Raw genomic sequence first — 24,319 nt, 5'->3', positions numbered from 1 at the left:
TTCCAGCAGCTGTGGATTAAGTGGCTGCCTTGAACCTTTACCAGCCCAAAACTTTGAACCTTTACCAGCCCAGAACTTTTAACAGCCCGCTGTGGGCCTCATTTGCACATTGACAAGCATGCAGGTGAGCAGGTGCAGTGCTCTGGGCTTTTGTAATTGGCCCTGGAGCTCCTGCTCCCACACAGGAGGCTATGGGGAATGGGACCAAGCAGGCAGACTGGGAACTCAGGAACTTCTCTCTCCAACTTCATTCTCCTGGTAGAAGTGCACTAATTGGCCTCAGAACTGGTGCCCACACCTGGATGAGGAGCCTGGGGCAGCTGGGGACAGAGCAGTGGGGAGAAAGGCACAGGCAGCAGGTGCCACCACGGCCTGGAAGGACCATGAGCAACCAAAAGTGCTGATCAATGATGACAGAAGAGAGTTTCCTTGGTGCTTTCTGTGGCCAGGTGAGTGCTGAGAATCTCCAAGGTCAGAGTGGACTCTGCCTCCAGCAGGATTGGCTCTGGGGACATCAAGGAGCCGTTTGTCTGCCAGTCCCTATTGGGAGGTTGCCCCCAAACCGGTGCCACACTCACTGCAGGGGGACATGGAGGGAGGAGGAGGGGTGGCAGGCAAAATCCAGACAAAACCCACCACTTTCTTGTCCCCCTCCTCAGAGGAAGCCTTTGTGCCCATGTGGAGACCAGAACCAGCTGAGATACAAGCGACGATGATTTCTGCTGGAGAAAGAATTCTCTAGCAGGAAGGTGCATCCCTCAAAGCAGCCAAGGAAACAGGACTGGGAGAAGCTGCTGGGGCTACAACAGTGCCCTTGGCTTCGGGAGATATGACACATGCTTGGAGAAGGTAAGGTAAGAGTCTGATTTTCAGAAGTGACAAGTATTTATAGGGTCTGGGCCAAATCCTGAAGGCTGCACCCACAATTTGAGGTATTTGGTTTAAAAAAAGATCTCCCTTAACATTTCATAAGTTCACGGAGATTTGATTTACTGCTGGACACCAATGGCCAGGTTTGATATCCATCAGGAGACCAGAGGGGGACACAAACATGACATTTATTATCCTAAAGGCTGTTCTGAAGACGTGGACTACCAGAACTGAAGTTTCCGGCATCCAGGGAGATTTCAGTATATTTTAATATTTGTGCAAAGTATTGGTGGTCTCAGAAAAGTCTCTTTTCAAATATCAAAGTGGGAGGGGGTTTCTGCAAGTGCTGCCAGCATGTGCCTTCCCTAAAACCTTGGGAAAGTGACCAGGCTGTATTGGAATGCCATGGCACCAAGTTTCTGTGTGAAACAAGGAAATGCTCATCACTGCCACAAGCAAAAGGTGTAATTCTGTAAATGCAAAGCAAATGCGAAAAAAGTCCCATTGCCGTGGCCCCTCTGCCCTGCCAGCCCAGCTGCCCTGCCTGAGAGCTACTCGAGAGAGGCAGAGCCCAGAGTCACTGTTCCATGTGCACACAGGACACAGATCCACAGCCACACACGCAGGGCCACAGCCACAGCTGCTCTTTTCTTACACTTGCTTATCTTTTCCAGCCCCAGACACTCTCTGACCTGCATTTCCCCTCCCTGAGGCTGCCACTCCCTTGGTATCTATGCTGGGTTTCCCCACAGGGTGTTCATCCCCATCTGGGGCTGTAGCCTATTTCCCAGAAGATGTTACTGATCATCCTCTCATCTCCTGACATTCCAGATCCAAAGTTTATGCTTGGACCATCTCCTCTGCCCCACCAGCGGGAGCAGAAGCTGCAAGGACACCGAGGCAATAGTGCTTCCCTGCTGCAGAAACATCCTGGCCTCTCTCCATCTCTAGACTCACTCCCTGCAGCAGCCCTTGTTTCCTGGGGGTCCCACTTTACATTTCCCTGGCACTACATGGTGAGCTCCAGCTGAACTCACTCCTTCATCAGGAGCAGCTCCAGGCTCTGAGCAGGCAGTGCTCACCCAGCCATCTCACTGAGCTGCAGCCATCTCACTGCTGAGCCCTTCAGACACGCTGGGCACTGCTTGGTGCCTCCTGTGCCCAGCCAGTGCCACTGCTAGGGCTCTGTCCCTCCTGTCCAAGTCCTCTCCCAGCCTCTGGACCACATCAGCTCCCCCAGAGAGCTCTGCCTTGGGCTGGGTGGGCACGGTTAGCACAGGCAGTGAGAGCACAGGGAGCGTGGGTGCCGTGCAGTCACCTCTGCTGTGCTCCTACAGCTGTGGTGCTGCCAGCCTGGCCAAGGGCAGCCCCATCACTGCTCCTCTCTGCTGACAGGGGCAGGGGCAGGTGCAGGCACCTCACAGCCCTGCCATGGGTATGATGGGGCTGTAGGAAGGACTTGGCACCCAGGAGCTGCAGCTCCCAGCTCCTCCAGCAGCCTCCTCCCATGCCCAGGTGCCAAAGAGCTGCAAGGCTGGCGCCAGAGTCCGGCACTGCTCGGCACGGGGCACAGTCCGGGCAGGGCTGGAGTCAGCATGGGTGCTGAGTCCCATGGGCTCAGTCCCACTGCTGCAGGCTGCTGGGTGCTGCTCCTCCTGCTGTCCCTGAGCAGGAGCCACCTCTGGAAGCTCTGGAAGCCTCTCCCCAGGGCCCCCTCAGGGTTAAAAGCTTCTGCTGCGCTTACAGCCCTGAGGACACACACATGGGCTTCTCCTCACGCAGGTAAGGCAAACCAGCCAGCACCCGGGCCATGGCTGCCACATGGAGCACAGGACAGCACCTGGGGACAGCTTACGAAGGACTAGGTGCCATCCAGGCTCTGCTCTTGGCTGGGGAGGTGAGGAGGAGTGAGAGGACAGGGCTTCACCAGGACATGCACTGCTGGGGGGCACCTGGCGCTGGCCCCAGCGTGGTCTGGGCAGGCTGTGCCTGCTGCTGCTGCCACCAATAGAGGCATCCAGTCCTTTCCAAGAGAAATGAACCCTGTGTTGTTATCTGCTCCCTCAGTTCAGCTGCGCCCTCGCACTGGGCTATGGCTGTGCCCAAGGCTCAGGACCCACCTGCCAGGGCTGAGTGCTCCAGGCTGCCTGCTCTGCTCACCTGAGTGAGGACAGGTGCAGTGCCTCGGTGAGGAGAGCCACATCCTCCTGCAGAGGTGCAGTGCCTTGCTGAGGAGGGTCACATCCTCCTGCAGAGGTGCAGTGCCTTGCTGAGGAGGGTCACATCCTCCTGCAGAGGTGCAGTGCCTTGCTGAGGAGGGTCACATCCTCCTGCAGGGCAGCTTCCCTCCGTGGGTACGGAGCACAGGTGAGCTCCTGCACCAGCAGAGCTGGGTTTCTGGTGGCTCACATGGCACTGTCACAAAGGTCTCTCCCATCTCCTGAGGGAAGGACAGGAACCTGCCTGGCACTGGTGGCACCCGTGTTCCCTCTCTGCTCCCCATCCAGCCTTTCTGACCTTGTCTTTTTCTGGTCTTTGCTCACTGCATCTGCCCCCTGAAGCACCTTGGCCCCATCCATGGAGTCCATGGCAGGGGCAGGGTGGGCAGCAGCAGCCCTGCCTGGATGTGCCTAGCGCACACCACCCCCTTCAGTCCCTGGCTGAAGTTCTGAACCAGAAATGCTTCCTCAGGCCTCCTCCATCTCTGGAACATGGTGATCACAGCTCCATGTGACAGTGGGCAGACCCCTTGTGTCAGGGTGAAAACTGAAACAGGATCATGGAAAAAAGGTGGGGAATTCCAGGCCAGGACATCCCTACTGGCTTAAATTTTCCTGTGGTTCAACAAACCCCATGTGATGAGTTGCTCTTTGTTGGAACCTGTACTTTTGTAAGTGGAACCCCTGCTTTGTGAGAGCTGGTTATTACAGAGCAGGAAACAGGATAAAGGAAAAAAAATTACCTGGTGCAGGGTGATGCCATATCCCCGGCCCAGGGCTGGGGAAGAGCAAGCTCAGTGACAGCATCTGAGGAATGCTGTGACCTGACCAGGGGCAGGGAAACATTTACTCAGAATAAATACATCCAGGAGGGGGAGAGACACATGCTTGGAACAGTCATCAGGACGAGGGGCTGGGTAGGCAAAGAACTTCAAGGGGTGTGGGTGGATGCCCCCTGCTCTTGGGTATTTCTGTGTGCTTTTTCTGCAGTCAGGTACCCAGCCCGGGATGGCAGCTCTTTGGACTCCAAAACCCCAGAGTCTGTGAAATCTGAGCTCAGGCAACCTTCACCCACCAGGGAGATGGGATCACAGCCGTACCATTAGGGACACCCTTGCCTCACGGGGGGCTGTGCTGCAGCCCCCTGGCTCACAGCCGGGGAGAGAGCCTCCTCAGGGCTCCCTTCTGCCCAAAGCCGGACCCAGCTTGCCCCACGGCAGGTATGAACCAGACACAGGTGACGGAGTTTGTGCTCCTGGGTTTTTCCCACGGCCGGCCCTTCCTCTTTGCTCTGTTCCTGGCCATTTACCTGGCCACGCTGCTGGGCAACTCTGTGATACTCTCCCTCGTGTCCCTGGATCCCCGCCTCCACAGCCCCATGTACTTCTTCCTGGGTCACCTGTCCTGCCTGGACCTTTGCTACTCCTCAGTGACGGTGCCCAAGATCCTGGCGAACGCTCTGCGCCCGCGGGCCACCATTTCCTACGGGGGGTGCCTGGCGCAGATGTTCCTGCTGATGTGGTGCGCGGGGGCCGAGTGTGCGCTGCTGGCCCTCATGGCCTACGACCGCTTTGCCGCCGTGTGCCAGCCGCTGCGCTACCGCCAGGCCCTGCGCCGCAGCGTCTGTGCCGCGGCCGCCGCCGGCTGCTGGCTCTGGGGGCTGCTGGACTCGGCCTTGCACACGCTGCTGGCCGCCCGGCTCTCCTTCTGCGGGGCTGCCCGGCTCCAGCACATCTTCTGCGACGCGCCGCCGCTGCTGGCGGCCGCCTGCAGCGACACCCGCCCCAACCAGCTGGCCCTCCACATCTCCAGCATCTTCGTGGGACTCAGTCCCTTCCTGCTCGTCGTCGTCTCCTACCTGTGCATCCTGGCCACCGTTCTTGGGATGCCGCTGGCCACCAGTCGGCGCAAGGCCTTCTCCACCTGCTCCGCACACCTGATCGTGGTCACCCTATACTTCGTGGCAGCCAACCTCAACTACAACCGGCCCAGCTCGGGCTACTCGCCAGCAGCCGACACGCTGGTCTCTGTGCTCTACTGCATCGTCATCCCCATGCTGAACCCCCTCGTCTACAGCCTCCGCAGCCGGGAGGTGTGGGGGGCGCTGCGGAAGGCCCTGCGGGTGGGTGCCACGCCAGGCTCCCCAGGCAGCAATGCCTGAGCAGCGCCAGGGCTGCCGCAGGCCGCCAGCAAATGAATGTCCCTGCGTGGGATGTCTGTGACAGCACAGCGAGCCCCGGGCTCCCAGCCCAAGCACATGGCTCTCTGCCATCACTCGCCTCACCTGCAGTGCATCACTGAGAGCAGAATGGCAAAATAAAGCCAGGAACAAGGCTACAGGTCCGGGATTCTGTCTTTATTTTCCAGATGCCATGTGCTGCAGCTGTGCTCCTGCCAGGCAGCTCTGCAAAAGGCAAATTCATGTGGAGCCAGACATGTGCTGGCCCTGAGCATAGCCACGAGCTCTGCCCCAGGGCTGCCCCAGGGCTTGAGTCAGGCTCTGTGCAGAACAAGGACAGTGCCTTGGACTGCAAAACCTGGCCTGGGCAAGAGGGGCTGTTCCACCATCCACTGTCCCCATTTGCCTTGGCTTCAAATCTGATGTCTGCTGGGTTTCCTCAGGCTGCCAGGGAGGCTCTGCAGCACTCTGCACATAAGCACAGCGGCTTGCACAGGCCGCCCACGGCCTCAGTGCTGCACTCGCACACGGAGGTCTTGGCACTGAGCCGAGAGCTGGTGGCACTGAACTCCTCACCAGAAATGCTTTGCTTTACGGCCAGAAAAGTTTCCCTGTGCATCTGTGGTGTGTGCTGTGGCTCTGGGTGACTGGCCAGGGGTCTGCAGCTGGGCCCCAAGCTCAGATGATTCTGTGGCTGTGGGGGCAGCAGCCCAATCTGCAGGTGTGCACGAGGCACATGAGCAGAGCCAGGAGCACAGGCTCACCAGGGCAAGGGAGATGACACAGGCAGGTGACACCTGCAGTCACACAACCCAAACACGCTCATCTGTAGCTCAATTACCAAGAGATACCCAACAGGATCTCATCTGTTCCCAAAGAAACCCACTGGAGAGTCAGAGCTGGGACTAGGAGGCACACTGCCTTGCTGAGAGAGAGCAGTTTGCCATTTCTTAGTGCACAACACGTGCTGATTTTACGATTCAGGGAAAGAAATGTTTCTGTAACCCACCTGTTGGGTTGGGCTGTTGCTCCTATCCAGACAGGCTGTGAGCCCCTCAGCCCTCCCTGCTATACACCCTTCTGGACTCTAAAAAGTCCTTGAAGCACCCTCAGTCCAGTGTCACTGGGCACATCAGTCTGACCAGTGGACACCTTTCTAAGGAGCCCCTGGAATGGGACAGCAGGAAACAGCAGAAACCACACAAGGAAAAACACTGGGGAAGTTGCCTCAGAGAAACAGAAAACCCAAAGCACTCCAAACAAAAACCCCAAAGCCAACCAACCAGAAACTCAAACAAGAAACCTCCGGAAAAGTTACATTAAAATTGATAATTTTTAACCTGAATCCCAATGCACCTTTCCTGTGACAGACAGATCCTAGGATCAAACACGGAGCAGGAATGCCACACTCCTGCACTCCTGCACAGGTAGTGCAGGCTTGGCCAACTGCAGGGTGGTCCAGAGCTCACCTAGAACCACACTGAACTCTAAAGCTTTGGTGCCACAGAGGCACCCTCTGCACACACTGCTGGCAGTGGCAGTGATGGGCTGTGCTCCCACAGCTCCTCAGGTGTTCCTGCAGCCTCTCAGGTGTTCCTGCAGCCTCTCAGGTGTGCTTCCAGAGCCCCTCAGTCCCTCAGGTGTGCTCCCACAGTCCCTCAGTCTCACAGCCCCTCAGGTGTGCTCACACAGCTCCTCAGGTGTTCCTGCAGCCTCTCAGGTGTGCTTCCACAGCCCCTCAGCCCCTCAGGTGCTGTTCTACTCAGCTGTCCCTGGTTTATTCCTGCTGTGATGGTACCTGCATCCCACAGAGGAACAGTTCCCACAGCTGAACATCCACCTAAGAGGTATTGGCTTGAGGGAGGGCTTTACTTTTGCATTTCTGAAAACTGTTTTTTAAACATCAGCAATAAAATGTTTCCTCCTGTCCTGCTTCCCACATACCCAGCCTTTTCCTCACATCTGTGATGAAGAGTCAGGCTTTTCAGGAGCCTCCAGCAGGCACAGAGGACACAAGCTGTCACAGAATCACTGGGACATGGCTTGAGCCAGGCCAGAGCAGAAGCTGGGACGGAGGGACAGACACACCTGTGCCCTAAAGGGTCACACAGACAACGTTCATGTTTCTCTGGTCCACGCTGCAAACATGGCTTGTCCTAAAAATGGAAACCCTTCCTTGGAATAAACACAAATTTGGCTTTCCCAGGGCTCTTTTCCCTGACGCCTGATTAGGATGAGATCCAGGGCCACAGCAACTGACAAAGGTCCCACAGCTCACATCCCTTCTGCCTTGCCTGGACTAGATTTGGTATTTCTGCTCTGGGAATTGCCCCACTGGGAACAGGACACACTCCTGCAGGCTTGATGGCTGACAGGTGGGGCAGCCTCGATAGAAGAGACCTTGCATTGCACTCATATGCTCTTAAACCATCCCACCTTTCCCCCTGGAAGTGGATGGGAATCAAAATCCTCTTGGGCATAAGACAAAACATTCCCTCTGGCACTGCCAGTTTGCCCCTTGATATTTCTCTGAAATGTGGATGTACCAAGCTGAGCCAAATGAAGCTGATAACACAGAAAAGGCTAAAGCAGAGAGAGGCTGCTGTGATTTGACACTGGCCAAATGCCATGCACCCACAAAAGCCACAGAGGAGGGAAAAAAATTAAATGAAGAGTTCATGAGTTAAGGACTGTGAGAAAACACTTCACACCATGGTCTCACTATGGCCTGCAGAGGGATCTCAGCTCTGGCACCTGGTGCACCTCCTGCCCTTCCTTACCCACTGACCTTGCTGTCTCCAGGCTGTTTCCCTCACATGTTCTCACCTCCCCCTCTTCTCTGTCTGGAAAAAAACAAAACAAACTGTGCCCACTTCGTTTTGATCTTCTTCTTCAATATGAGATTCACAAGAGGTGGAACGTGTTGGTTTTGCATGGCCTGGTTTTTGGTAGGGGGGGGCACAGAGGTGCCTTCTGTGAGAAGCTGCTGGAAGCTTCCACCATGTCCAGCAGAGCCAACCTCTGGTGGCTCTGAAAATTCCACAGGGAATGCAGAGATCCAGCCAGAGTCCAGGGTGAGGTGCCCATGCCAGAGCAGGTGATGCCTGCAGCAGGCTGTGCTCCAGTGGCAGCCCCAGGGGAGAGGGGCCCTGCTCCCAGGCTGGAGCAGCCTGTCCTTGGAGGGCTGCACCCCGTGGAATAGTGACCCATGCTGCAGCAGTTTGGGAGGATTGCTGCTCATGAGAGTGGACCTGTGCCAGAGAAGTTCACAGAGAGCTGTCTCCCACTGGAGGGACCTCACGGTCTCACAGGGGAAGGACTCCTCTCCCAGAGCAGTGGAAGAAAAATCTCAGTGATGAAACCACCAAAACTCCTATGTCCTGTCTCCCTGCACTGTTGGTGGGAAGGAGGGAGGACTAGGGGGAAAAAAACATGTTTTAAGGGCTTCTTTTATTTCTCATTATCCTCCTCTGACCCTTTGTACCTCTAAGTCAAGCCTATTTTGCCCTTGGAGTGTTTTCTCCCAATCCTCACAAAGCCTTCATTAAATTTTTCTCTCCTCTGCAAAGTTGTGGCAGAGCAGGGTGGATGAGTGACTTTTGTGGGTGTCTGGCATTTGGCCAGTGTCAAACCATGACAGAGGCAGAAGCTGGGAGGGAAGCAGCTTGCACTGTGCTAATTTCATTGCAGAAGCTTCACATAATTTGCTGGGAAGAGGCCGACTCTGCCATGGCACTGTCCCCGCCACCAGCCTTCATCCACCATCTCAATGTGCGTGATTGTGTCATCAGGATCAAAAGAAATCTCATCATCTCCATCTGCAAAAAATTTCAAGAAAAGACAGTCACAATGCAAAAGAACCCCAGAGAGAGCTGGTTCATGCTCTTCCTCCCACCTTCCCCCAGGCAGAAGACAGAACAAGTGCTCTGATAACCCCAAGAGTTTACCTCACCCAACCCATCCCACAGCACAAACAAAGCAGAGAAAGAGCAAGACCTCCCAGATGAAAGATGAAGTTTCTCTGTTGCTGTCCTGCTCTGGGCCAGGACAAGGCTAATTTTTTGCAGTTGTTGGGAGGGGCCATGGCCGTAACACGGAGGTTATTCTGTACCACCTCATGTCGTTGCCAGGGTGAGAGAAAGGGACTCTCGATTACAAGGAGCACTGGGTTGAGAAAATATGGTGGAGGGAGCCACCCAATATTGTCTACTGGTGGGTGTTTTTCCATGTGAAAATTTTCTTTTGTTATATCTTTTGTTATTAACATTGTTGCTGTTACTTTTAGGTTTCTTATTGCTGTTTCCGAAATTGTTGCTATCTCAGCCTGTGATCTTTGCCTTTTTGTGCCTCCAACTGGAGAGAAGCGAGGCATGCTGTGAGTTCTAAACTGGAGAATAGCATTCCCACACCATGATGTTCTCAAGCCAGGTGTCACTCTGCTTCCCAGGAGGAAGAAATGCAAAGCAGCGAGTCCCAGCCCTTGACCCCGCCGTGGCACAGCGCTGGGGGCAGACCCACCTCCTTGGTAATCATAGAGAGCCACTGCGCACATGCCGGGGCTCTGCCCCTCAGGGCCACGGGCCGCGTTCCCTGCAGGACACAGGACACACAGGTGAGACACAGGCTACAGCATCCACACAGTCCTGCTCAGTGCCACTCTCCAGCCCAGCTCTGGGGAAGCCCTGTCAGCAAGGAGAGGTGCACCACAGCCCAGAGCAAGGGCTGACTTCCCTCCCCTCCCTCAGGGAGACGGTTGGGTCCTGATTTTCATGCTCCTCTCCCAGGAAAAAGGCTGGGAATAGCTCCAAGCTCTTCACTTGCCACAATGGCAGCTGTGTGTGATGGGAGCAGTGACAGCAGCCCATGCAGTTTGCTCCTGGGCATGGACAAAGGCCACCTGCACTCCTCACACCAGAAACTCCACCAGAGCAGGTCCCCAGAACAGCAGCCATATGAGCAATGGGCTGAACCAGAGGCACCCCCAGGCCCCAGGGCAGCACTTGCCAGGAAACTGCAGCCATGCATTGGTTCACATCCAGCTTCTCCCGGGGCTGGGGCAGCCCCCTGGCCAGACCCTGATCCAGCAGATTCCCGCTGTCCAGTCCAGCATCCCATGCACCTCATCCCGTGCACCTTAGAGCTGGGCAGGGGAGCGGGACACAACCAAATCTCTACCACAGTAGCTGCTATCCTGACCACAGTAGATTTCAGGATAAAAATTCCCTCTGCAGTTTGTCCCAGAGGTTAGTAGACAGGTACGAGCTTCCCAAGACACGAGCTGTTCCATCAGTACTCACCCAGGTGGGGATGGCTCTCGCTGGGCTCCTGAGGAAGGATCACCTCATAGTCTTCACCTCCATCTCCTCCAAAGTCGTAGGTGGCATCCAGCTTCCCCAGCGGGGCTGGCAGCTCCTCATACTCAGCACCTCCACTGGTGCTGTCACAGTAGTCAGAGGGCTCTGGCAGCTCCTCATAGTCCCCACCAACATCCAAACTTTCACTGTAGGTGGGCTGAGCCTGGTTGGGGACCTTGCACAGCTCTGCATCCAGATCTGCTGGCCTTGGTGGCAAAGTAGGTGGTACTTCTTCATCCTCCCTATTGGGCTCCTGCCATAAGGTGGGAAAGGGACAGCAAAGTCACCTGCAAGGCACCCACCACAGGCAGCTCTTTGGTGACTCCCAGCGCCTGACACAAGGCAGCCCCTTTACTGCTGCCGGGGCACAAAAGGAACACCATTCCCTGCACACCAGGGAAACAGCTGAGCTGCTCAGGCTGTGCTGAACCAGCAGCTGGGATTGGCCCAGAGACCCTTAGGACTCACATGTCTGAACTCTGTTCCTACTTCACCACAGCCAGTGGCAGTGCCACTGCACCGACCCACTCCCAGAGCTTGTCCCATGGGCTGAGCAGTGTCCCATGGGCTCAGCAATGTCCCACGGGCTCAGCAGTGTCCCACGGGCTGAGCAGTGTCCCACGGGGTCAGGTGCTGAGCAGCCATGGCCCACCCCCAGGCCAGTGCTCCCCCTTATCCTTCCAAAGCCTCCCCCCCCCGTGGCTCCACGTCTCCCTGCAGGGCTGCACACAAAGCACAGCTCCTGCCAGGTGCAATCCCCTCTGCTGCTCCCTCCCAGCTCTCCCAGGCTCCCTGGCACCTGCTCTCCTGGTGACATGGGCTGGTCCCCAGCAGCGCCCCTGGGTGCCCCTGCTGGCACGGCTGCAGGGGCTGCCCCAGTCCCAGCAGGCTCCTTCTCTCTGGGAGGGATTTCCTGCTGGAGAAAAGCCATCAGACTGCTCAGTCCACTTGAACAATGGCTGTTCACGTTCCCAATGCTCAGAATGTTCTTCTCCACCTACAAACCTGCTCTGGGCCTGGGCACTCACAGGTTGGTGGCAACAGCTGGGCAGCCCCATAGAGGAGCAATGTGGGGGGGACAGCTCCATCATTAACACCCCTCTGTCCTCTGAGTGCAGGAACAGCACCAGGGGGAAGGCAGGCAGACACAGGGGCTGGGAGCCGTATCCAGTTTGCTGGGATGCATCCCACACAGACTGCTGGGACTGTAACCACACTGTGTGCCAGGCACCTGAGGCAAAAGAAGCTGAGGCCAAAAGCACAGGTTGAGTGCAGGTATGTCCCTGTATGAGTGTTTGCTGTGCTGAAAAGGAAAGTCCAGTGACAACTGTGAAGCTCAGTGGCCATCCTTGGCAGATGCAGGGAAGCAGTTTAGGCAGGAGGTTACCCCCAAGAGACCAGACAGAAGGACATGGAGCTGCAAGGCTCCGAAGAAAAGTCAGCGTCACGAGTCTTGGAGGACCCAGCAGGACAGCCCTGGCTCACCTGAACCCGCCGGTGCTCCCGGGCCTGCCTCCTGCTCTCCTCCCGGGCCTGCTTCCTGCTCTCCTCCTCTGCCGACTGCGCCATGTGCTCAAACCGCAGCCGCAGGCTGCTGGCGCCACTGCAGGCTCCTGTGAGGACACAGCTGATTGACCCAGCCCTGCGTCTTCCTTCCACCACCCCCAGCATCCAGGAGAAACCCTGAAATCTGCCTCTTCCAGAGAAACTTGCAGTCAGCCTCCTTCCCCTGCCCTCCAGCACAGGTTATCCCACCACAGCACACACCTGCCAGCAGGCTGCCACAGGAGGACTGTGAGGCCCACATCTTCCTAAGCCCAGGGCTAGTGCTCAGGTCTCACCTGCCTCCAGGGGTCTTGTTTTCTCATAGGAGGAGGTGGGAGCTGCCATCTCATCAAAGCCAGCAGCACTCTGCAAGAGGAAGTGAAAGAACTGCTCAGCCCATTGGGCAGTGCCAGTGCTGGCTTTGGGTACTGGTGATGGCAGGCTTTGCTCCCAGGTACGTTTGTCCTCACCTGCACACCTGCCCTGGCCCAGGGGAGGCTGTTGGCTGCAGTCCCCCCCTTCTGACACCTCCCTGTCCTGGGGATGTGCCTGTCGCCCCCCAGCCAAGGACACAGGTGTCCCTGCCCAAGAGAGCTGGAAAGGTGCTGTGGAGCCCAGCGGGGAAGGCTGAGCAGAGACACAGGACAGCAGGGCTGGGGATGCTCCCTGTACCATAGCAGGGAGCTGGGGGGATGCCTGGGGGCATGCATGGCCATCTGCCTCTTCCCCAGGCCCAGGGACACTGTGCATCCCCCCCGTGGCACGAGGCCTGGAAGCACTTCCCTGCTGGCCACACAGCTGCCTCACCTGCCGCGTGTGTGCAGGGGCACAGGCTGGAAAGCAGCACCTGTGTGCAAACACCTGTGGCACCACCGGCTTCAGGAGGGATGGAGAGAGGCTGGACTGGGAACAGGATTGGTGGGGAGGGTACAGGAAAGCCAAAGTGAGATACAGAAGGCTTAAGGGTTTATCTGCTTTCATGAGAAAATTCTTTAATGCAAAAGGGAACGAGCAGGTAGGAGCCACTTCTCAGCCTGACACTTTCAGCAGGGGCTGCCTGCAGGTGTCACAAAAGGCTGGTGGCTGACTGTGGCAGCAGCTCCGGCCACAGAGAGCAAGGCACAACTTTCCCAGGCATTGTCCTGGGGAAGGCTGTGAGAAGATGGGAGAAAAGAATGCTAAACAATTCCTATCTTCATTTATTGTACTTGTTGTTGTGAACATGTAGAATGTGTTATGGAGATTTGTTCACTAAAGGGTGATTTCTTGACTGGCTGCTAATGATAGTGTTTAGATTCAATTGACCAATCTGGTCTGTCTGTATTGGACTGTCTGCAAAGGACAATGAGTTTCTTAATAAGTATAGTACAGTATAATAAAGCAATTGATCAGCCCTCTAGAATCATGGAGTCAATACTAATTATTACCCCGCGGGGACCCATGCTACGACAGATGACTGCAGCCATGGAGCCCAACAGCAGCTCTGCCCTCCCTGCAGAAAACACACCCGAGCAGGTAAACCAGGCTGCAGGCTCAGAACCAGTCACAGCAGAAGCCTGGACATGCTGTGTGTATGACAGCATTTTTATTTTGTGTGAGCTTTAGTCTGATACTGAGTGTCCAGAACTTTACCAAAGGGGAGTTCAGGCTGCCTGAGAGTCTGTTATGCTCTGCTCTGGTGCAGCAAATTCAGCATTTCTCAATTCCTGAAGACCAGGCAATCTGAAACTTAGTTACTTGCCAAAAAAATCCTTATTTTTACCATGTTTGTTTATGCTTCAGTATTCTTAAAATGCAGAAATTCATGTTCACTTTCAGCCAAACAAGAACTGCTCCTCTCTGCATCCTGCTTCCCAAAAGAGCTACAACCCTTTTACCCAGTCATCGTGTGCTTTTGCATGTTGTTTTTGATCACATACAAGGTGTGCCTTTCGTCAGTGCACCTCCATTTGCTGTGGCTAAATTCAGAGCTAGCAGGAATCTCTTGTGAGGGCAGGACAGCATTCCCTCTCTGAGGCAGGCCCAGCCAGCATGGACAGGACCACGGGGGTGCTCTCAGTGTGTTTGCATCCTCCCCTGCTTCCTCGCGCTCTCGAGCACAGTGATGCTGCTGCTGTACCAAACACAGCCCGTGCCCTAGCAAAGGAAGGAGGTCTCAGGGAAGGCATCCTCACTCCTCTTCCAAATGCCCCAAGCCCCAGGATCTGCATCTTTTAGGCTATCACATGCATGCAGATCACAGCCACTGCAGGACCCCCATGGGGACCAAGCCCTCAGGGCAGCTGCCAAGCACAGAACTGGTCCCAGTGCCTGTCACCCCACTCTGAGATGGGACTGCAGATGAGGCTTTGCCTGGTGTCAGCCCAAACAGAAAACCTCAACCAGCAACTTGGTGACCTCTTCTCATGCACAGCAGATTGATCTATGCCATCCCAATCCTGCTGGAGTTTGTCAAGGTGTGCAGGAAGATTTAACACCTGAGCAGACCATGAGGCACTCCTTGATAGGAGTGAAAAGCCTGCAGAGCGTAACAAACAGCAGAGAAGTGAGAGGTGACAGAGTGCCATGAGGAAATCCTGCATTACAATCTCCCCAGGCTGCATTCCTCTGCACCCCTTGGTTCCACAGCTGTGCACTGGGTACTGGGACCTCAGCTCCACTAGGGGAATCTCTTCTCTTTCATCTGGGCAAAAAGCAGTGGTTACAAGGAAGCAATTGCAGGCTGCAGCGGTCTTACCTTATCCACTCTATCCTTCTGGACCCCATAACGGCCTCCAAACCCTTTGGCATAGTCTATATGGAAAAAAAAATTATTTTAGAGTATTTTGTATTTTGTGTGCACCTCTGACTTCAGTGTGCTGTGACCAATGAAATGAGTTTGCATGTGTTATTATCTCTAGTTAATTCCATATGTGATGAGACACAGATAAAGCTAAGTGCTCTGGACAGCAGCTTTTAGGACCAATCCCTCCCTCCTTTCAGCTGAGGGCACAGGTGTGCAGGGCTGTGGCTGCCAACCCAGCCCAAGGCAGCAGGGTGAGTCCAGTCACCCCAGCATGGCCCTGCTCAAACATGCTGCACACAAGGCACTCCTGGGATCTGCTCTGCCTCGTTCCTCTGTGACAGCTCGTGCCTGCAGAGTGTGTCCCGTGTGTGCAAAGAGCAAATCTGGGTGGAATCGGGGCAGGGAGGCTACAATGAGCTCATGGTTAGGAGCGTCCCTCGCAGGGAAAGGCAGAGTCTGGGAGTCCTGACCTGACTGAGGGCCCCACAGTGCGTGTCCCCCACTGATCCAAGCTCCCCCCGACTCTGCCCTTGTGCTTTGGGGCTCACTGTGTCTGCCACGTGCTGGACACATTCTGTTTTCAGTAGCTGGATCTCTTACTATGAACCAGCAGCTGGATCTCTTATTATGAACCACAAACTCCAGACACAGGCCTTTGTGTGCTCCAGGGAAACTGCTGCTACCTCTGGCAATATTGCCCGACCTCTTTGGGATGCATGGAGCTGTACTTCCTCCTGGTGGTCCCAGCCAAGGGCATTCTTGTCCTGGCGATCCCTCTGGACCCCAAACTTCCCACCAAAGCCCACAGAATAGTCTTCAGCCACAGGGATCCAGATCAGGGCATGGAAGAGAACACACAAGGGAGGGAAGGAGACAAGTGGCAGCAGTGTAAGCTCAGGCTGTTCTTACAGGTTTTCCATGCCCAGAACTTAGAGAAAGACATGGAACAAGGCCAGATTTCCCCACCGGTGTAGCAGCAACAGCCCTCCCTCCTCCCTGGGATATGCCACCTGCTATTAGCACCTGCCTGAGCGTCCCCTTCACCCTTCCTTTGGTGATATGCTGTCCAAGAGACCCCTGTGCCCACAGAACTCTTCTGGTCCTCTTCCTTTAGCCTGAACTCTTCTTAACAGCCATGCACTGTGCAATGGCTTTCCTCACCTGGCCCTTCCCAACAGCTCCCTGTACTCTTCCACCATTCTTGCAGCAGATTGCAAAGGCCCAGCACTGCCCTGCAAGTGTCCATAGTGCGAGTGGGCACAGTGCCCAGCTCCAGCCTGGCACTGCCTGCTCTCCCTCCTCAGCTGGCTCCCCTACCAGCACCCCCAGCCCCTCCAGATCCCTCAGTTTTCCCCAGCTCACCTGGCTGCCAGGGCTCACCTTTCTGAGAGTCATGCTTCTCTCCCTGGCTCTTGTAGTCAAATCCCACAGCTGCTTTGTCCACCTTATCCCTCTCCACTCCGTAACGGCCACCAAAGCCCTTGGAGTAATCTGAGGTGGAGCATGGAGTCAAATGCTGCCCCCAGGATGGGGCTGGTGAGGAGAGGACAGGGAGCAGCACGGGGGAGGAGCCCCAGGGAGAAGGGACAGCAGCAGAGATTATGGAAAACACCACAGAAAGTGAAGGGTTTGAGGGGACAGGGTGGATGGCAGGAAGAACTATGGATGAGAGCCCACAGGAATGGGAGCACAAGGCAAATGGGCAAAGGGCACCAGGAGAGACAGCAGGCCAGGAGGAAAGAAGAAAACAGACATACCAAGGACAGTGGCACATGGGGCCACAAGGGAGATGGACTGGGAACAGAATCTGAAACAAGAGACAGGAGACTGTGCCACAGCCAACAGCACAGGATACTGGGAGCAGAAGAGAAGCTGAGCAAAGAATCAAGGGGCCACATATGCCCGTGGACTTGCCTTTCTGGGATGAGTGTTTTTCCACCTCACTCTTGTATTCAAAGCCCACTGCTGACTGGAACAACAAGGGGAGGACTGTCAGTCATCCTGAGGGCCAAGATGGGTTTCAGCCTCCCTCCCCTGGGGCCAGGCTGTCACTGGCTCCTGTCTTGTGCTGCAGCACACGGGGGCAAACACCACAGCCCCTGGAGAAACAGTGCTCTGCCTGGGTGGGACAGGCCCACCACAGCAGTGCCCACCAGCCACAGGTGCCCCAGACCATGGGGCCACTGCCCTGCACACCAGCTGAGCTGTGCTTCAGTGAGACCAGGGCACAGGGCACACCCTGCACGCCCTGAGCTTTGAGAACAGCCCCAGGCTGGTGTGTGGCAGCGCTCCAGGGCCAGCACAGGCCACAGGTCTGGGTTTCAGTCGCACTGTCCAACACACCTTATCGGCTCGGTCCCGCTGGACTCCAAACTTGCCACCAAAGCCCTGGGCTGCATCTGTCTGCGAGGAGTGCTTCCCAACATCAGCGACGTACTCGTGTCCCACTGCGCACTGAGGGGAGAGAGTGTGACATGAGCAGCCATGGGGGACAGGCGGAGGCACCACAGCTGCTCCCACACGCTGCTGACCTGCTCGCAGCCACAGGTGACAGGTCCAAGCTGGCTGGGCCATGGTGCCCAGGCACTCCACCAGGCCTTTGCCAACAGCAGCTCTGCTCAGAGGCCTGGGAGCAGCCTCGAGGGCTGTCACCTCACAAACGTCCCCACTGCCAGCTCATTAGCACAGCGTTGGATGCTGAATGCCACGTGCTCTCAAGTGCTGGTGGAGTTGCATGGTGGATAATCACAGGGTAGACAAGAGAAAAGTGCAGGCAGGCACATAGAGCCGAGAACTCCAGGCAGAGCTCTGGCACCCATTTCCTGTTTCTGTATCTGACACTGAGGGCCAGCAAACCTGGCCACAGGCCAAGCCAGGAACCCACTCTCCCTGCTGGAGGTGCCGTGGCCAGGAATCACAGACACTCTATGCCACAATGGAACAGCTGTGCTCAGACTCTGCTGGACCACTGTGAGGGTGCTTTTGTTGAGCAACTTCTTGGCCTTTGTCCAGTTTCACCGGGATGCTGCAAGTGTTCAGCTTCTGCCCCTTCTGCTGAGGAGCGTGTGCAGTTCCTGACTACAACAGCTCTGGCAGGGAGAGCAGGGAATTTCTGAGGACAGTCTTTCTCACCCTGCCATCCTGGTGTTGTTCAATCCCACAGTCACCACACGTATGGAACTCTACTTTGATCTAAACATCTCACTTCTGAGAAAGAAGCATTAAATGCTGAAAGGTGCAGGAAGAAGTGTGATAATGATTATCACAAAACATAGACCAGATCTGATGTCTAGGGCTTTATCTCAGGGAGATATGAGCTCTCTAATGCACAATATGAGGAGGGAATTACTACACATTAGTTCTGCAAGAACAAGTAGGGAGGCATCAGATTTAATTGTTATGCAGCAGGCTTGAACAGCCCCAGAAAGCCTTTCACAGCTAAACGGAGCATTGCAAAGTTGTAGAGAGGAGTTACACAAATGAATTCAAATCGATCCTGGAGACAGAGAATGAGCTAGCTGGATATGTGTGAATCCATGCAAACTCTCCATACTCCCCCTTCAGGGTCAGGCCAGAAAACAGAGATACACCCTCCTTTATGAGAAAAGCACTTTTCCACTGCGGCTCAGGGAAGCCTCCCACAGCTGTTACCTTATCCATTCGGTCTCGCTCTGTTCCAAATTTGCCCCCATAGCCATAGGATGCCTTGGGGCCAGTCTCCAGCTCCTTCTTCTTGATGACCTCGTGTTCCTCTGATACCTTGTTCCTGAGCTGATGGATGCTGGAGACAGAGACAGGGCAGGCAGGTGTGGGATTCTGCAGAGCCAAAGCCCAGCAGGACACACAGGCAGGACCAGCTGTGCTGTGTCCCTGCGCGGTCCCGGTCCCGCTGCACTCACTCGATGTGCTCGGCCCGGCCAGAGCCCTCGATGGTTTTGGCTCCCCAGCGCTGCTCCCGCTCGGAGATGTCGTTCTGCGGATGAACGGCGGCTGTCAGCCTGGCCCGCACGGACCAGGCCCGGGCCACACAGACCAGGCCCGGGCCACACAGACCAGGCCCAGCACGCACGGACCAGGCCCGGCCAGCACGGACCAGGCCCAGCACGCATGGACCAGGCCCAACCCGGGGTCCCACGCCCCATCCCCACCGGGCCAGGGCGACACCGGCATGTGCGGAATTCTCTGTTCGGGAAATCGCTTGGGAAACTGCACTGACCCCAGCCCTTGGGCCTGGCCATCATGGCCTCGTGTGGTAGCTTTGTGGAATCTCTGAACATGTATTCCATAAAGTGAAGCATCAATAAAGTATTTCCTAATATAGAATAAAACAGAAAATATGTATATGTGAAAGAGAATGAAAAAGTTAATACCAAGTCTTATTGTGTTTATGCTTAGTTTGAATGCTTCCACAAATAGAAGAAATAAAGTAAGCAAAAAAATTTGACAGTGTAGACTTTTCTTAAAACATTAATAACTTGAAACTATGAGAAAGGAATTTGATTTTCTGCCCCAAACTAGAATTTCTTACTGGAAATAGTTAGGCAAGACTGAACCTCACAAACACAGGACTCTTGTCCAACAGGAGAGGCTTTTTGGAAAGTAATAGAGAAACAAATGGAAAATGAAAATCATGATACTGTACGAATGCAGAGGGTTCCCCAGCCTGAACCCTTCTGCTCTCTCATCAGCTCAGCTCAGCTCAGCTCAACTCAGCTCAGAGTTGAACTACATAGAAAACGAGTGTAAGAGGCACAGAGCTGCACCTGCACAAGCTGACTGTAAGCAGAGTAGGATTTTTCACCTGGAAAAAAGATAAATGAGGGAAATCCTGCATCCTGTACAGTTATGAACAGTGTGGGAAAGTGAAAATTTGTTTGCTGTGTTTTGTAACATATGTTGTAGAGAGGACAAGGGAGTTACCCTTGTAACAAGGGAGTTTCTTAAACTAGCAGGTTGGAGAAACCCTGCATATTCTGTACTCCTTAAGTGTCATTACTTGTGGCCGGATATGGTGTATGCAATGGTGTAGGACGTTCTGGAGACTGAATGTGGCGATGTGTCAGAAGTGGCTCAGGCAGGTGAGCTGGCAGTGCCTGGCAGGGGCTGATGGCCCTGGGCTGACCCTGCCCTGTGCTGCAGCCCTGCCGAGCCCTGAGCCTGCCCCAGCAGCCGGAGCCCAGGGCCAGAGCTCTCCACACCACACCATGGGTAGAACAGTTTCCACACCAGACACTCACCACGAAATCGGGGTCCGTGTCCCAGTCGTCTCCCTCAGCCTCCACCTTCACTGACACGTTGTGTCCCACAGCTGCTTTCCACATCTACACAACAGGGACATGCTGTCACCCAGGGTGGCCACAGCTGGCTCACGCTCAGTCACAGCAGAACCTGGGCTGGAAGGGGCCCTTACAGGCCACCTGTCCCTCATACAGCACAGGGCACCCCAAGAGAGCTGCTCCTGAGCCCCAGCATGTCTTACAGCAAAGCACACAAGGAGTCTAGGTGCAAACCATGGCCTTCGTGCACCCTGACTGCAGCGGGAACACACACATTATAATGTAAATGAATGCTGGCATCCAGTTACCAGGTTCTGCTTTTCCAACACACATTAATTTTCTGTGCTGTGGGAGGCTGTTCCCTGAGTTACCCCTGCTATTAGTTCAGTTGCACACGCCATGGCATGCTCCAACACCATGACGCTGTGTTGCTGGAGCTGAGGTGGATTCCTCAAGCCTCCGTCTGCTTTTCAACCTTTTAATTCCTGCCCATAGCCTAGAGAGGGGTCAGAGCAAGGCTGGACAGTGGTGTGACAGCACCGGTGTTGTGTGGGGTTCAGGTCATGTGGACAAAATGGGAAATGGGGCTAAAAGCACTGCAGATGTAGGGCTGAACTGGCTGAGGATGTGGTGGAACTGCTCCTGCAGGCCTGGAGGAAGCGATGGGCCCAGGAAGAGGAAGTTAAAAGTAATGTGAAATCTAAAACTGCTACATTTCATTTTCAAGGTGATGGTGAAAAAAACATGATGAAACACTCCCCCCCCCGAAACAACTGAGTTTTTCCAAAATGAGAGACAGAGAGAAAAGATTAGTTTGCTGCCTGTACACCCCAGAGCAATCACTCTCATCAGAGCTCCATCCCTCCATATCCCACCCCTTTTTTGCCTGCAGTATTGAGGAACTGTAAGTTCTCTGTGTTGCCCAAAGCAGCTTTTTCGTGGGGCAGAGAGAAAGATGGAAGAGAACGTTCAGGAAAGACTGAGCCGAGCCCTGCTCTCCATCACACCAAACTGTGACCAAATCAGCAGGAAGGAGGGGAGCTCCTGTGTGCTGGATCTTCAGTTAACAGCAGCTTTTACCATGTGCCTAGCTGTGCTAACGCCTCACTCCCACGGCTGTGTGGAAACCTCAGACAGCCCTGAGCTCTTGGGGCAGTTGTCCTCTGTGAAAGCAAATTGTTGATGCTGAATAATTAATAATTCTCTGTTTATGCTAAGTAATTAACAGTCCCACATCAAAATGGGACTGCTTAAGTGAGTAACCTTCTGGTTTAGTGAGTGCACTGCTCAGTTTCGAGCTGTCCTTTCCAGAGAACCAGCGCTGTAAGATCAGGGAGCGAAGAGAACAGAAACCAAATAAGCACAGCAGTGATGATTCTTTCTTTTCTCAAACAAAGGCCAGGTAGTCAGCTAAGAGAGAAGATGAAGGGCTAAGGCAGATACACAGTCTGTATTTAGGTTTTGGGCCTTCTCCAGGTGCCTCAGGATCACAGCCAGTCTGTGACATTGCCCACTGACAGCAACCCCCTGCCAAACTGGATGCAGTTAATTGCAATTAGAAGCGGGGCTGTGGAAATGCTCATGTGGACAACACAGCCCGTTCTAACACCTTTCTTCTCCTTTTCCCATCTCTCATTTGTTGGCATCTCTCAGCCAAAGATTTTTAAAGTTTGCTGCTCATTTTTGTAAAGCACAAACCAGCAATAATAACCAGCTAGCACAGGGCTGCTTATCATCAGGGCAGCTGATTTGAGCTCAAATAAGATGGTTCAAGGTTTTAAATACTGCTGTAAATGGCTCTTGACCCCCCATTCTCCAAAGCGGCTTGCCATGCATTGTGGGAACCATGACAAACCACAGGCTGTAATCACATCACAAGGCTCTGTCATATGAGAAATATATGTCTATATGAGAAATATCAGCCAGGGTAGCATCTCAATCCTTTTTGTCCCATTTTCCCCTAGGAAAACATCCACTACAGCACAAATACAGGGCTACCACACAGCATGGTCATGCTGGTAGATTTGGAAATGTGGATTTTTAGAGCCTCAAACACAAGAACCACAATGATGACAGGACAACAGCCTGAGAAGCAAATGTCAAGCACTGCCCACTTAAACATGCTCTTAGCCCACCAAAACCTACACTTTTTGTAGTAATTTCTCATTTTCTACTCCCAAAACCCCCTCAAGTTTTCTTACCTTGAAAGACTCACCAGTTCCTGCTGGCAAACTCGCTGCTTTTTGCTCAGGCACCTGCTGAGCACAGCTTTGGGCCTGTGTCTGCTCCGAGTTCCTGTTTTAACTTCAGCACTTTTCACTTCCTGCACCCCAGCCCCCAGCTTTGCTCTAGTCGTGAGTCCCAGAGCTGGCCCCAGTGCTGCAGTTCAGTTCCCCTGCAGTGCTGCAGCTCCCCGGCAGTGCTGCCTCTGCCCTGAGACACTGATGCAGTGCAGATACAGAGTTCCTCCATCAGCACACTGGAGCCCAGCAGATCCTAGCACACTTGTGTTCTACAGAAGACTCTCATATGGGTATAAAAACCTGGTGGAGGCACAAATCCTGGAGCCATGTCTTGAGCATGCCTTTTACTTTCAGCATCTCTCCCCATTACTTGGAGGCTTGAGGAGAACACTTACTGTGCTCCTGCACCTTTTCCATTCTGCCTCAGGGCCTGAAAACTGCTTTGATCAAACTTGGGGTTCCTGTTGCACATCACCAGTACCCACATGAGAGAGCCAGAGTGGGCACAGTCCAAAGGCTGCACTGAACTGCAGTCAGCTCTCCAGTGACATCTGTCTTGGGCTGCTGGGGGGCAGCAAGCACTCCTGAAAAGAGTCCAGCACAGGGTGCTTTCATTGTGCTCAGGAGCAACTTGCCTGTGACTGCACCCTCTGTTGTTTCTCCTCAGCAATGGCCTTGATGCAGCTCTCATTATCAGGGTGGGTTGCTCTGCCCTCGGTGAGGGCACCTGCATGGGCTCCTTGCACCTCATCATGAGCCTTGTCTGCCATTCCCACATCCTCACATGGGTCCTATAAAGGGAGCTGAGAGGATCAGGAGGGCACCCCTTAGAGCTCCATGCAGTGACTCGTACCCGCCTCTGGTGCTGCCTTCCTCCTGGCACGTAACCACACCTGTCCCAGCCTCAGGGTGCTGCTGAACTGGCCTGAGTGTCCCAGGATGACAGAGCACAGCTTCGTTGGCTGACCTTCCTTGTCAGCCTTTATTGAAGATAGATCAAAAATCAAGGCAGGACAGGTCTATTGGACAAGAAACAAAATGTTGAAATATTTGAGACAGGAATCATCAGCTAAAAGGCCCCATCTTTCATCAGGTCAAACCACAAAGCCGTTCAGTCAGACTATGCTTAGCAGACCAGGAGATCCTTTTGAGGTTTAGTCCCATATTTAATCTAAGCTATAACTGTTCTGTCTGTAGGTATAAAACATCTAAATGTATCTGAGGCCTCTGAATCATGCCTTTCTTCAGTTCAGGGAAAAATGCGCTTTAAGGAAACATACTTCACTTATAATCCTTGCTCCTGTTAAACACAGTGCAAACATTATCTACAGCCTTACAACAGCCCCATGGAGGCTTTTGTTCCAGTGGTGGTCGGGGACTGTAGCAGTGACTATGAACAAGGGTGCCTGGTTTTGGCTACAGAAAGTTGGGACAGTTGAACTGTCCCATCTGAACGACCAGCACGTTCTAGCTCACTGATGCCAACTTCTCTATCTGTCCTGGGGTTACACAACTCTAACAAGGTGCAATGTTCAGGCTAATGTGGAAAACCAAATCCAAGCAGGTATTGTTTTACTGGAATCGCTTCACGATGCATGCAATGGTCTGGGTTGGAAGGGATCTTAAAATCATTAGTTCCACACATCCCTGCCATGAGACATTGCCCATTCAGGTGCTATTTCCTTATTCTGTCAGCTGAACAAGAAGTGAGATAGGGACAAAAGGCCATCACCTGGGCATTCACTTGTATAACGAAACAGCTTCTGCAGCAATCACACAAGGCAGTGCACACAGAGGGGACCTGCAGCCCCACCGTGCCCCACACAAGGTGTGCTGATACAGCAGCCC

At 54.2% G+C, this 24,319-nt stretch overlaps 2 protein-coding genes across 3 annotated transcripts; one reads left to right on the top strand and one right to left on the bottom strand.

The window, feature by feature from the left end:
• Positions 1 to 3,625: 3,625 nt before the first annotated feature.
• LOC102066451 (olfactory receptor 5V1-like) lies at positions 3,626 to 5,385 on the top strand. The gene has a single exon (XM_005496814.3). It carries the CDS (start codon positions 4,312 to 4,314, stop codon positions 5,248 to 5,250), a length of 939 nt encoding a protein of 312 aa, XP_005496871.1. The 5' UTR covers positions 3,626 to 4,311; the 3' UTR covers positions 5,251 to 5,385.
• Positions 5,386 to 5,409: 24 nt separating this feature from the next.
• On the bottom strand, positions 5,410 to 24,212 carry LOC102066274 (hematopoietic lineage cell-specific protein). Of its 2 annotated transcripts, none has more exons than XM_074540249.1 (15): positions 22,430 to 24,212; positions 20,190 to 20,273; positions 18,852 to 18,925; positions 18,604 to 18,733; positions 17,296 to 17,406; positions 16,867 to 16,921; positions 16,333 to 16,443; positions 15,656 to 15,766; positions 14,905 to 14,960; positions 12,464 to 12,533; positions 12,108 to 12,235; positions 11,422 to 11,538; positions 10,566 to 10,875; positions 9,787 to 9,858; positions 5,410 to 9,086 (listed from the first exon to the last, which is right to left on the bottom strand). In XM_074540249.1, exons 2-15 carry the CDS (start codon positions 20,271 to 20,273, stop codon positions 8,950 to 8,952), a joined length of 1,566 nt encoding a protein of 521 aa, XP_074396350.1. In that variant the 5' UTR covers positions 22,430 to 24,212; the 3' UTR covers positions 5,410 to 8,949. The 2 variants fall into 2 exon arrangements, with proteins under 2 accessions (XP_074396350.1, XP_074396351.1); XM_074540250.1 differs by having other exon boundaries at positions 11,422 to 11,535.
• Positions 24,213 to 24,319: the final 107 nt, after the last annotated feature.

The sequence above is a fragment of the Zonotrichia albicollis genome, chromosome 4 (assembly GCF_047830755.1).
Source record: "Zonotrichia albicollis isolate bZonAlb1 chromosome 4, bZonAlb1.hap1, whole genome shotgun sequence".
NCBI lineage: Eukaryota > Metazoa > Chordata > Aves > Passeriformes > Passerellidae > Zonotrichia > Zonotrichia albicollis.
This window is presented reverse-complemented; position numbering and strand designations above follow the sequence as displayed.

Coding starts and splice junctions, on each gene's coding strand:
- LOC102066274 (XM_074540249.1), bottom strand. CDS start 20,273: ATGTGGAAAGCAGCTGTGGGACACAACGTGTCAGTGAAGGTGGAGGCT. Junction 15,767..16,332: donor GAAGCATGACTCTCAGAAAG/GTGAGCCCTGGC, acceptor CTGTGGCTGAAG/ACTATTCTGTGGGCTTTGGT. Junction 11,539..12,107: donor GGGAGCACCGGCGGGTTCAG/GTGAGCCAGGGC, acceptor GCTTTTCTCCAG/CAGGAAATCCCTCCCAGAGA.
- LOC102066451 (XM_005496814.3), top strand. CDS start 4,312: ATGAACCAGACACAGGTGACGGAGTTTGTGCTCCTGGGTTTTTCCCAC.